Below are 12,302 nucleotides of genomic sequence, written 5' to 3' on the forward strand. Positions count from 1 at the left end.
AGCGGAGCAGCGAGAGTGGGGTCGGGGCGGTGGCAGGGAGCGGCCCCCGGTGGCTGCCGCTGAACGGCTCTGCCCGCGGCGAGAGCGCCGCCGGGGGCCGCGGCAACGGTACGGGGCGCCGAGCCCGGCTCCGGAACCCCTTCTATCCGCTGACCGAGGAGTCGTACGGTGCCTACGCCGTTATGTGCCTCTCCGTGGTGATCTTCGGCATCGGCATCATGGGCAACATGGCAGTGATGTGCATCGTTTGCCACAACTACTACATGCGGAGCATCTCCAACTCCCTGCTGGCCAACCTGGCCTTCTGGGACTTCCTCATCGTCTTCTTCTGCCTGCCGCTGGTCATCTTCCAGGAGCTTACCAAGAAGTGGCTCCTAGAGGACTTCTCCTGCAAAATCGTCCCTTACATCGAGGTAACGGCGGGGGGAGCGGACCCCGGGCAACCCTCGTGTCGTAGCGCAGGGTCCCGTGCACCGGGTGGGCTCCCGCGGTCAGCTGGGCGGCAGCGCCGGGATCCCTGGTACCTCCGGCTGAGCGCATCCCCTCGTGCGAGTACTGCCAACTTTTATCGCTCCTCGTGGTGCTGAAAAGGCGAGGAGTGCTCGCAACGTTTGATTTCAAGTTTTAGTCTTTTTTTCTTTCTTTTTTTTTTTTTTTTTTTTCTTAAAGCGAAGTGATTCAGAGAGTGACTTGGGATAGGTTGGAGGAGGGTTGGATTCGTGTGCTGGAGCTGAGGGGTGAGGTGGGATGGAAGCTCGGAATGCTGGCTGCCTCTGCTCTTTGCCCAAATCCTTCTGCTCAGTGTTATTCTCTAAGTGGAAGCTAAGGAAGTAACTGTTGCTTGTAGTACAAATGTGATATTAGTGGGTGTGAAAAAGGGAAGAAAAAAATAACCTTGTCATTAATACAGAGAATGTCAGTCTCCACAGTTATGTTGGTACAGCTGCCAACTGATAGATTTTAAGAAAGTCTTCAGAAAGAGTGTGCAGCTGCTATGCTGCTATCACTTCTGTTCTGTGTGATGCACTCTGTTACTTGCAGTACTGGACAAAGAGTGGAGCTGTGCTGTACTCACAGGAACTGAGGCTGGTGGTGCATCTCTGCCGTGATCTGGAAAGTACAGTCCATTGACTTGTGTTTGGGAAGAAGTGAAGGAAGAAATACGTATTTGTTGAGAATTCTGATAGGAGTTCCTGCTTTGGGCAGGAGCTTCTGAGTGCTCTGGATTCAGTTCTTGGGCTCCCATGTTATCCAGTGGATGAGTAGTTCCTGCTTCAGTTCAAGTCTAACCACATTATTTAAAGTAGCAGTCTAAGTTTAGTATTTCAGCACTTCCCTTCCTCCCTCCCGACCCTTCTGAATTACCTGAGCTGAAATGTAGCTGTCAAATATAGCTGTAATCCTGAAAGCATCGGGCAGCTGCTAACTCCTCTTTATTCTCTAATGACATCTTAGTTTTCACTTTTAAGTTCCTCAGATGCCCACAGCTGAACTTTTATTCAAGAACTGTCAGCCATCCACTGATGATGGACAGCGCAATGGTGCCTGTCTGAGGCTTGGTCATTACTGGGGTCTAAAAGTGCAGCTATTCTCCTCTTTCCAGAAGAATTTTAATTAATTTGTATCTGAGCCACACAAGCGAACAGATAAGAGCCTTGATGTACCACATCACTCCCAGAATTGTATATGTTTTGTTCATTAGTTTTTAAGTATAATACAAATGTAAAGTATATTCGTCACCCTGGGAGCAGTAAGTAGAAGAAAACACTTCTCATTGCAGGAGAGTTGGACTAGATGACCTTTAAAGGTCCTTTCCAATGAAAACATTTCTATGATGCTATGATTTGACCCTGTGGAGACAGAGCTGGGAATTAGAGCCAACATCTGCCACTTTCTCAGTGCAGTTCCAAACTCAGGGGCATTACCATCAATGCTGACACCTCTGAGAACACTGCAGATGTGGAGCAGATCTGTCCCCTGAGCAGCCACGGCTCCACGAGCTGTGCCATCATACAACCAGATGGCAGACACTGCCTTCCCCAGTGTAACACACATGGTCAGGCTCATGCTGTTCTGTGCAACGGGAGGGGAATCAGCTTCTTGAGAAGGAAGTTGTAGACAGTTGCTTTCAGAGGAACTTTCCAGACCCTTGTTGAATACTACTAGTATTGTCCTGGAGATGGACACATTTTAAGCTGTTGTCAGTGTTTTTTCTTGTAAGTTAACCCAATGTTTTGTTCTTTTTAGTATCTCTATTCATTTTCTGCACCTCTTTTATTGTATGTCAGCTCTCCTCATATGCTCAGGGACCTACATGTCTCACCCAGAGCTGTAGATCAGACACACCATCTCCCTTTCAAACACCAAGGAGCCTTGTTGAGCTGAACCCTCTTGTACTAGCCTGTACTCTCACAACTGCACAGATCTGGGCAATGGGGGACAGCTGGTTTTTCTAGGGGAAATGGTGTGGTGATCATTTCATTTTAACATAACTCAAGCCTGCTTTGAATTATGCTCAGAAGTTTCAATTAAATGAGGAACCTTGAGTATTCTTCTTGAGTGTTTAGCCTCCTGTGGCCAATTGTTCTTTTATTTGTGCTGTTCAATGGGTATTGTACAGAATTTCAACAAAACATCTGTTGCCAGTGATAACATATATGCACAAAGTCTGGGGAAAATGTTTTACAATACCTTGAAGTACATTTGAATAGGCAAATGTTGAGCTTCTAGTAGTGGAAATCTTCAAAGCATTTAATTTTGAAGGCAGTTTTCTCATGCTTACTGAAGAATTGCTGTGACCAAATACATTTAAGCTGTGTGATTTAAGTCCAGAGAGGTTGTGGATGCCCCATCCCTGGAGGTGCTCAAGGCCAGGTTGGATGGAATCCTAGGCAGCCTGGTCTAGTATTAAATGAGGAGGGGGCGGCCCTGCATGCGGCAGGGGCGTTGGAGCTTGATGATCCTTGAATCCCTTTCAACCCAAGCCGTTCTATGATTCTATGATATTTTGTCGCAGTGTAGTCACTTGTAACTATTCTTCAAGACTATGTCCTGGCTCTAGTTGCATAAGGAATAATGTACACATGACCAAGGAGGAACTTGAGTGAGACAGTTCTTCAGTGCATCATCTTTAGTTGATGAAGATGGTTGATGAAATTATCTCCACCAAGAACTTTACTAGGCTCTGGTGCTGACACTGTTCTTGTAGAGTAAATTTGAAAGCACTAATTGAGAAGAAAGGTAGAAAAAATGGGTGTCCAAAGAAGGACAGCAAAGCTAATGAAGGATCAGGAAAATAAGTATTGTGGGATTCTTTAGTCTGGAGGAGACCTTATTGCTCTTTACAAGTACTTGAAAGGAGGTTGGGGTGAGTTGAGGGTCAGCCTCTTCTCCCATGTGACTGTGGATAGGATGAGAAGTAGTGGCCTCAAGTTGTGCTGGGGAGGTTCAGGTTGGGTATTAGGAAAAAATTATTCTCTGGAAGTATGGTGAATTGTTTGCAGAGACTGCCCAGGAGGTGGTTGAGTCACTGTCTCTGGAGGTGTCCAAGAAAAGTTATTGATGGACATGTTTTAGTGAGCATTGTGGTAATGGGCTGATGATTGGACTACTTGATCTTAGTGATTTTTTTCTGATTTTAATGATTCAACGATTCTAAACTGTGGCAACTACTCTACTCATAAGGATGTGTGGAGATGTGCTTTTCCTTTACAATTTTAGTTCTCTACACAGTTCTTCAAGTTTTGTGACTTCTCTGCAGATAGTTAGAAGTCTAACTAGTTATAATAGTCTAACTAACTAGTTATATATAGTCTAAATAGTTAGAAGCTTTGTGTAGCCATGTCTGAAGTGTTTTCCAGCACAGTGTTTATCTGTAAGTTGTCTTCTGTATGCTTTGATCACTGTTACTCACGATCAGCAACGATACAAAAGCAACAACTTTGGCTAATTCCCTTTTTAGAAGATCTGCCAATCTGCAACCCTCTGCTGGTCCTTGTTTAAGCATATCCAGTCATTTCAGCAACAGAAATAGGAAAAAAAGTAGGAGTACGGAATATAGTTTCTTTTTACCTAATACAGATTAATGCTTTATGTTTTTCTTGACTCTGAATTAAGCCTGAAGTGTGGATGTAAACAAAATTAATAGTTTTACTGTGCTTCTATGCATTTCACATCTATTCAGTGTAACAGTCCTGTAAAGCAGCATTTTTATTTTTTACTTTAATCCTGGAAGCCGATAGTGAAGAGGTTAAGTAAGTTTCCTAAAGCCCAAAGCAGCTTGCCAAGATGACAAATGGATTGTGTCAACCAGGACTAGAAACTGTCTTTCAGGCTTTAAAAAGAAGCTTTCTGAAATGGCGTGCATTCTGATCTCAGAGGTTATGAGAGGAACTTGGTGAATTGGAGGGCAGTAGTTGGAAGCAGACATCACACTCCATGTTGTCAGATTGAGACAAACTACTTACAGAGGTGTAGGGATTTAGGATAAGGGGAGAGTCTGGAATAAGGGTTTGCAGAGGCTATTTTATGTCCTTGTGCAGTTCTGGTGATTAATTTGTGGAATTCTCTGGTTTCTGGTGGGTAACTTCCATTCCAGAAAAGCTATCACTATTAGTATTCTGAGTTGAAAGTTTGAGGATTGATTTGATCTGGAATATGAATTACTCTTTTTTTTTTTTTTTTTTTTTTTTTTTTGGAGCTGACCCTTTGAGGGCAATTTTGAGGTAAGGCTTTTTCCCATTTCTCTTTTATTTGCTAGAGGTGAATGAACAGCACAAAGGAGAAGGCCATTCTTTGCCTGTTCCAAAGCTGTCAGAAGACATCCTTGTTTTAAGTTTCCAAATTGTAATGGGAGTTTTTAAAAGTTATGTATTAATCTGTCCGGTCTGAGCCATTTGTTCTGTATCTTTATATCTTTGACTTACTTGGAGTCAGTCTCTTAAACCTCCGGAAAGTCCTCTGGACTTTCGCAGATGAAGATCCACATAGAAATTTGCAGTTTCAAAGCTTCATACTGAAGGTTTTCCAGGGCGATAGCTGTATATGTGTCTTTTACTGAGCAGAATACCTTCAGCACTTATCACACAATAAATATTTTTTTAAGACAGAAGTGCTAGTATATCTGTGCCCCTTAGGCATTAGCAGCATGGTGATAGCTGCTATTCTGTCAACCTTTTTCTCCTTTACAAACCTTGTCCTCAGGGAGTCATACATTGTCCATAAAATTTTGCTTTTGTCTTAAATTTTGCATGTGGCATTTCAGCATGGAAACAAATTTGTGTCAGACCAGGTTTTAAATTAGGTCAGTAATATTTAAGTTACATATGTGTGGAGAGAAAAAAAACACAACAGCATCTGCCATCCCAGCACCACTGACTGTAGGATGAGCATAGGGCTGTCATTTCTCCGTACAACCAGATTTTTCCTGCAAAGAAGAGGCAAGTTTTTAGCAGTAGCTCCATGTTGTTAATATTAGGAGTTAGCACAGATGTCCCTTGTGTAGAGCAATGAGAATGTGATCCTCAGTGGAGAACAGTGCTCTTTTCTTTCTTAAAATAATAATAATAAAAAGTAAATTTAATTTACTTGTATGGTGCAGGGTAGATTTCAAATAGAAAAATGGAAAAAAAAATGTGTTTTGTGATTTTTATTTATTTTTTTTTTCCCCAGCCCTCTGCATCAGCATATGGTATAGTCTAATAGCTATTTCCAGTGCCCTGACAATCTGGTTGGCTTTTATTTCCAACAGAATTCAAGAACTATTCATGGTAGTTAATTCTGAGTACTGCTATTAGGATATTTAGAAGGGTGGGAAACACAGAAAGCATATGTGCTTTATACCTTCCTGATAAGAATATTAAAAGTACTGGAAAGGAAACAGCTGTGTTGTACCCATTTCTCCATGTGTCTGCAACATCTCCATGATAGTAGTTTCCAGATTCTTGCTTATGTTGTATTTGTCCAGTTTTGGTATTGGACTGTCTACTGCAAGTATAGAGTAGTACAAGAAAAACATTGTCAGTGCTAACTTTATTTATCTTTGGCAAAACTGATGGCTTTCCAAAAGTCACCATGATGTACTGCATTAACATACTCTAACGTTTGTGACATAACAGGAATGGGTTGAGTTTAGGGAGTATCACTGAGAGCTGAGAAACAGCTGAGCTAGTCATGGTTGTCAAATTTTTCTGCAGTTTAGCTTGTATATTTCTGATGGGGAAATGTTTGGGTACTCATTCTGCCTTGTAACAAAGAAAATCCAGCTTTGGTTGGTAAAAGCAGCCATTTCTCCTAACTCCCTGGCTATCTGTCTATAACTATGTGGCTCCATAAAACTCAGCCTACACTGTTTCCACCCTGTTCTCCATCAGAAGGCATGCACCACATCATCATGCTTCACCTTGCTAGACTGAGTGACTTTTTTTTTTTTAATTAACTCACAGAATTGATTCTTCTTCAACTTTTTCGCTCAAGTCATCTTTTCTGATCTTGTTTTTGTTACCTTTATCTTGTTGTCAAACAGGTGTTAGGGAGAGATTGCTCACCATGCAAAACTCTTTCTGCTCCCCTGAGCAGCCGAGGCTTTGTTCCTGGGACCAAACGCTGTGGGACCACAGCCAGGAGAAGAACTAGGACAGGCCAGGGAAGGCCTGGGAACATTTTGTTAAATTGTTAAAGATCATGAAAGGGAAACATTGGAAGGGACGGAGCGAACTGATGCAATTATGCTGAGCATTTCACGAGTTTACTGTTGCTCTCTGTGGCCTCAGTTCCCCAAATGAGCTTTGACACAGTTGACTAACAGCTGATGAGCTAATGACTGAAGATTTATGCAGTGTCTCAAAGGAGCACCGCTGTGCCCAGTAACATCCCTGTCAGTACTGTCAAAGGAACCAGAATACTAAGAGACTCTTGCAACAGCAGTGCCTTCTTTTGTGTGTGTGCCATGGCTGGTATTCCCTTACATAGCTGTCCTCTGCTCAGCTCAGTTGAGGTTATTTCCCACCCACCTTCTAAGAGCAGATTCACAGTTCTTCATCTGGGGACGTTTTTGATACCATCTAGTAAGAGAAGAATGTAAACTGATGTCACCCCAAATGTTGAGAGGCTGAAGGAGAATCTTCGTAGGGACTGCATGGAAATAAATCAGACAACTAAGTGACCATCTAAAGCTGCTGAACCTTACTCAACCTTGCCTTGCTTCATTTCTTGCCAGGTTGTTGGAATTAAGGCTACAAATGAGTGTATCAGTACACAAATGAGTGTATCAGTACAAAGATGAGTGTATCAGACTCATCTGTTACAACAAGAAAAGCACCATTAAACACCATACAGCTTTACACTGTTTCAGGATTTTTTAATTTTTCCTTTTAATTTGTCCTCATCACCATTATTCTGTGATTATTTCAGGATAAAGTAACAGATAAAGAAGGGAGACTTCTGTGGCTTCTTTCACATTTTCAGCTTAAACCTAATTTTTGGTATGACTGCTATGAAGAAACACCCATAAAATGAAACTGTATGAACATGCAGGATGTGTGCTCCAGTTCTTGCCCGCATAGGTGGAGAGCGGCAGCATTGATTTTGCTGGCTATTATTCATGCTCTGCATTACAGAGAGAATGAAGAGGGGTAGGTAATTAGAGCCCCCTTACATTGCTGCACTGCCTTTCAACAAATCAGCTGGAGTGAATCCCTGTTCATCTGCTTGGGAGTGTTTTTTTGTTTGGCTGTTTTTAGTAGGCTTTCCCATGTCATCTCTAACACCATTAATCTGCAGAAAACAGGAAAACATTGCCTATTCCAGGGATGCAGTAGTTTTTTTTTTATTTAATTTTGTTTGATCAGTGAATCCATGGAAGAATTTTCAAAGCTGATTTTTACTGTTCTTAGTTGTTTTCTCTTGCTCTATTTCGCTGTTTTAAGCCTCCAAGTTTCTGGTCAATTAATGTGACAGGAGCCCCGTAGGTTATGTTTGTTCATGGTAGACATGTCTTCTTTCATTAGGCCAGCCTAACAGCTGCAGAGTTTAATGTCTTAGCTACTGTATAACTGCCCGTTTGTAATGGTTTCCTGAAACAATAAAAGTGTGTGTGTTAGAAAGTGGGGGGAGATGCTCGCATTGCTGCTTTAAAACAAGAGCAGAGAAGGAAAATATTAATGTACAGAAGTGCAGATTTTCTTCTGTTCTGAAGATTTATTTTAATCTCTCTTCATTTCTGATTCTCAAATATTTCCCTGTCTCCCATAATTGTTGAGAGCTTGGTCCCAGACCCTTCTGTTATTTGAGCTGGACATAGTGGCGAAAGGTTCCGTCACTCTAAGGAAATCCAAGACTTGATGCACACCCAAATGTTTTTCAAACAAAGTCACTAGTCTCTGATTTGGAAATGTGACTCTCAGAAGTGATATGTGGAAATCATCTTTCATTAGCTAATGTTAGCTCTGTTCCTAAAGATTTCCCCATAGCTCTGATTTTTCTCTAAAGCTGTTTTTATTTTTTGCTGCTATTTATCAAGCTTTCTTTGAACACTGTCCAACAGTTTAACTCTCTATATCAATAGACTTGCCCATTAAAAATATTTACGGTACTGTTTAGTCACTATCAATTATTCCTGCCATTGAAGGTTAGTTAATAAGATATCATATCTTTGTTCCATTTTCTAGGAAGCTCCTTCAAAGAATTAGGCAATTAAGGCAATTCTTGGCAGTTCAGATCCCAAGTTCCTACTATTTTTCACTGATACTCAATTTTAGAAATATTAAAATTTTAGGAATTAACATTGCATTCATATAATTGCGCGTAATTCTACTATTTGCAGAACTTTTTGCAAGAGATGCATAAGCAGGAATGATTCAAAACTGTGGTGGAAGTCGTATTTTTGAAACATATCAACTTAAATATGTCATTATACAGTAAGCAGAAATTATGGTGAACAGCTTAATATTAGCCTACATTTCCCAGTTAATGGCACGGACATGTGGCTTACTCATGATAGAAGTAAACATTCTTTAAATTTATTAGGAATATTATTTTAACAGTTTCTTTTCTTTTGCTTCATCACATTTCCAGCATCACAGAAGCACACAGACCCAAGAAAATAAATGAATTAGAATGCAACAGAGCACCTAGTCCTTCTCTGATTGAAGTTAATGGGAGATCTGCTTTGAATTTGAACTGAAGCTGAATTTATTCAAAACAGGATTAGGACAAAATGTATATAGTTTTCTTCCAAATTTGTTTTCAGGAAATTTAATTATAAACAGGATAAAATGATAGGAAATTATATTTCATGATAGTACAAATTTCTATTTATGCATAGAATTATGGTTACTAAAGCTAGAGCATACTCACTGCTCTCTACTTGCTCCTTATATAATTGAGAGGTCTGTCCAATTCATCTTTAAATAATATACAAAATGAAACTTGTGCCATTTCTCCTGGTTTGCAGTATATTGTTGCACAGGATGTCTCCTATGAAATTATGCCTAGTTTTTCCTGAGGCATTTTTCTATATTAAATATTGAAGATAGATTATTAAAGCTTAACTATTATAGTGAAGTACTTTTTTGTCTTTTTTTTTTTTCTTTTTTTCTGCACTTGGAGCCCAGAATGTCTTCATAAGCCCACATCCCATCAAAATTTCACTTAAGAGCCCATGTCCACAACTCCATTCAGTGGATGCTAAATCCACAGTGTTCCTAAATTTTGAAGATTTTTAAGGTGTTGAACATGTTATGGGGTATAACTGAAGTTCTGCTGAACTAGGACTCTCCCATATTTTTCTTTTTGTCTTCAATTCCAGTCCTTGTGGTGGAACTGATCTCTCAGAAAACTACTCTTCAGAAAAATGAGGGAAGGAAGGGTTTTTTAGCATTGGTCAGTTCCCCGATGTTCGTGTCACTCAGAGTTGTGTGAGTGCTGGCACGGACCTCCAAGACAGCATAATACAAAGCTGAAATAATTGTCTGTAGACAGCACAGCAGAAGGATGTACTCTTTGAAAAGCATGTAGGATGGTAGCTCAGCAAGTGCTGGAAGCTAAATTTGAAGTTCTACCTTCTTTTGATGGTGCTCAACTATTTTCTACATCAATACCCCAAAACTAGGTTTCGCTTTGTCTTTGTCAGTCAAAGAACTAGACTTAATTGGTGCTTCACATTGCATATTGGGCTCTTTTTTACTGTGAAAGAGTATACGCTTCCTTCAATGGTAAAATATCCAATGTACAATTTTCTCCTCTGCCTGAGCAAATTCAGGACTTCATCTTCCATCTTCAAAAAGACTGCCATTGTTAGGTGGATTTTGAAAGAGACGAAGTTTTTCCTCTCTCCGAGGTGTGATGGACTGTAGCCTTGTAGCAGTCCTTTTTGTTCTTTTCTCACACAGCTCCTGTATTAACTGCCCTTCGCCTTTTCTCCTTTGCAGGTGGCCTCCCTCGGAGTCACCACGTTCACGCTTTGCGCGCTCTGCATCGACCGGTTCCGCGCTGCCACCAACGTGCAGATGTATTATGAGATGATTGAGAACTGCACCTCGACAACAGCCAAGCTGGCCGTCATTTGGGTGGGGGCCCTGCTGCTGGCACTGCCAGAGGTGGTGCTGCGCCAGCTGACCAAGGAGGACCCCGAGTACAGCGGCAGCCCGCCCGGGGAGCGCTGCGTGGTGAAGATTTCCACCGCACTGCCTGACACCATCTATGTGCTGGCTCTTACGTACGATGGGGCAAGACTCTGGTGGTACTTTGGCTGCTATTTTTGTTTGCCGACTCTTTTCACTATTACCTGCTCCCTGGTAACAGCAAGGAAAATCAGGAGGGCGGAAAAGGCTTGCACAAGAGGGAATAAGCGACAAATTCAGCTGGAAAGTCAGATGAACTGCACAGTGGTGGCTTTGACCATTTTATATGGGTTTTGCATAATTCCTGAAAACATCTGCAACATCGTGACTGCCTACATGGCCACAGGGGTCTCTCAGCAGACTATGGATCTCCTCCATCTCATTAGCCAGTTTCTCTTGTTCTTTAAATCCTGTGTTACACCAGTCCTCCTTTTCTGTCTCTGTAAACCTTTTAGCCGGGCCTTTATGGAGTGTTGCTGTTGCTGCTGTGATGAATGCATCCAGAAATCTTCAACGGTGACCAGCGATGACAACGACAATGAATACACCACAGAGCTGGAGCTCTCCCCTTTCAGCACCATCCGCCGCGAAATGTCTACTTTTGCCTCTGTGGGGACTCACTGTTAATCGACATTAGGACTTCATTTTTTGTATCTTTTTTCTTTCTTTCTTCTTTCTTTTCTTCCCCGAAACTTCATATTTTTCTATCTGGAAGAAAACTATAAGAAAAAAAAAAAAGATTACTGAAAAGTACTCTGGAAATCAATCTGCATACTAACAGTCATGCTCTGCAACATAATTTGTCTGGTTATTAAAATGAAAGAAACGGAGAGAAGGATAGCTTAGTACTCATTTTTAAATCATGATATTTTGTATGGTGCTAGGATTTCATTATTTGGGGAGAAGGATCTGTGTCTGTCCACTTTTATTTAATTTCGTGATTGTTTTGATAAACACTGTAAAATGATTATATAGACATTGTGGGTTTTGCAGGATGTTTAATGTAAAAGATGTGGTGGAGAATATTTGAAGGTGGTTTTAATCCAATTACTGTACACTGTTGTGAGAGAACTTGGACTTTAAAAAAACTTATAAAGTAGCATAAAAATAAATGAGGTTTTATTCTTTAACTTCCTTGTCAATCTACATTCAACAAGGATCACCTCTAGTATTAACTTCCTTTAATAAGTACGAAATCTTTACTTTGCATAAAATAATTTAAATGGTCTTATTTAATTTGCCATTCATGTGCTTATGCTTGGAGGCTACAATTAGAGTGTTTAAGGAAGATGGTTATAATGGCATTAGATTTACATGAATGGATTTTTAACACATATTATAAAGATCCAGTGTGCCTCACTGAAACTTTCCTTCTTGACCTGAACGTATATAAAACCTGAGCTATTTTGTACTTCATGAGAAGGAAGATCTCCTTTCTTGCTAAATTTTGTCTTGTATGGCTTCAAAATCAAATTTCTTTCTGATTTGTTACTGGTTTTACATTGAGGTTGTGTCCTCTGTCCCTGTGTATATACCTTCTGATGGTTGCAGTGAGTCCTGCTGCAGAAGGAAGGCATTCTTTTGCCAGGGGTTTGCTGACAATAAATGTGAGGGACTGAAAAATGTGGAGAGTGGATTTCTTCTTAAAAAAAAAAAAAAAAAAAAAAAAAAAAAAAAAAAAAA

The 12,302-nt window shown here is 40.7% G+C and overlaps 1 protein-coding gene across 1 annotated transcript in view; it reads left to right on the forward strand.

Annotated features, from left to right (window-relative positions):
* Positions 1-12,277, forward strand: part of GPR37 (G protein-coupled receptor 37) — a 12,459-nt gene extending 182 nt beyond the window's left edge. Inside the window, 2 exon segments of the mRNA XM_042872705.1 lie at positions 1-413; positions 10,428-12,277. The exon segment at positions 1-413 is cut by the window's left edge and continues 14 nt beyond it. Coding sequence (XP_042728639.1) covers positions 1-413; positions 10,428-11,246 — 1,232 coding nt within the window. The 3' untranslated portion in view covers positions 11,247-12,277.
* The last annotated feature ends 25 nt before the right edge of the window (positions 12,278-12,302 follow it).

This window comes from Lagopus leucura, unplaced genomic scaffold (genome assembly GCF_019238085.1).
Source record: "Lagopus leucura isolate 7727_CA_CO unplaced genomic scaffold, USGS_WTPT01 Super-Scaffold_100008, whole genome shotgun sequence".
Taxonomy (NCBI): domain Eukaryota; kingdom Metazoa; phylum Chordata; class Aves; order Galliformes; family Phasianidae; genus Lagopus; species Lagopus leucura.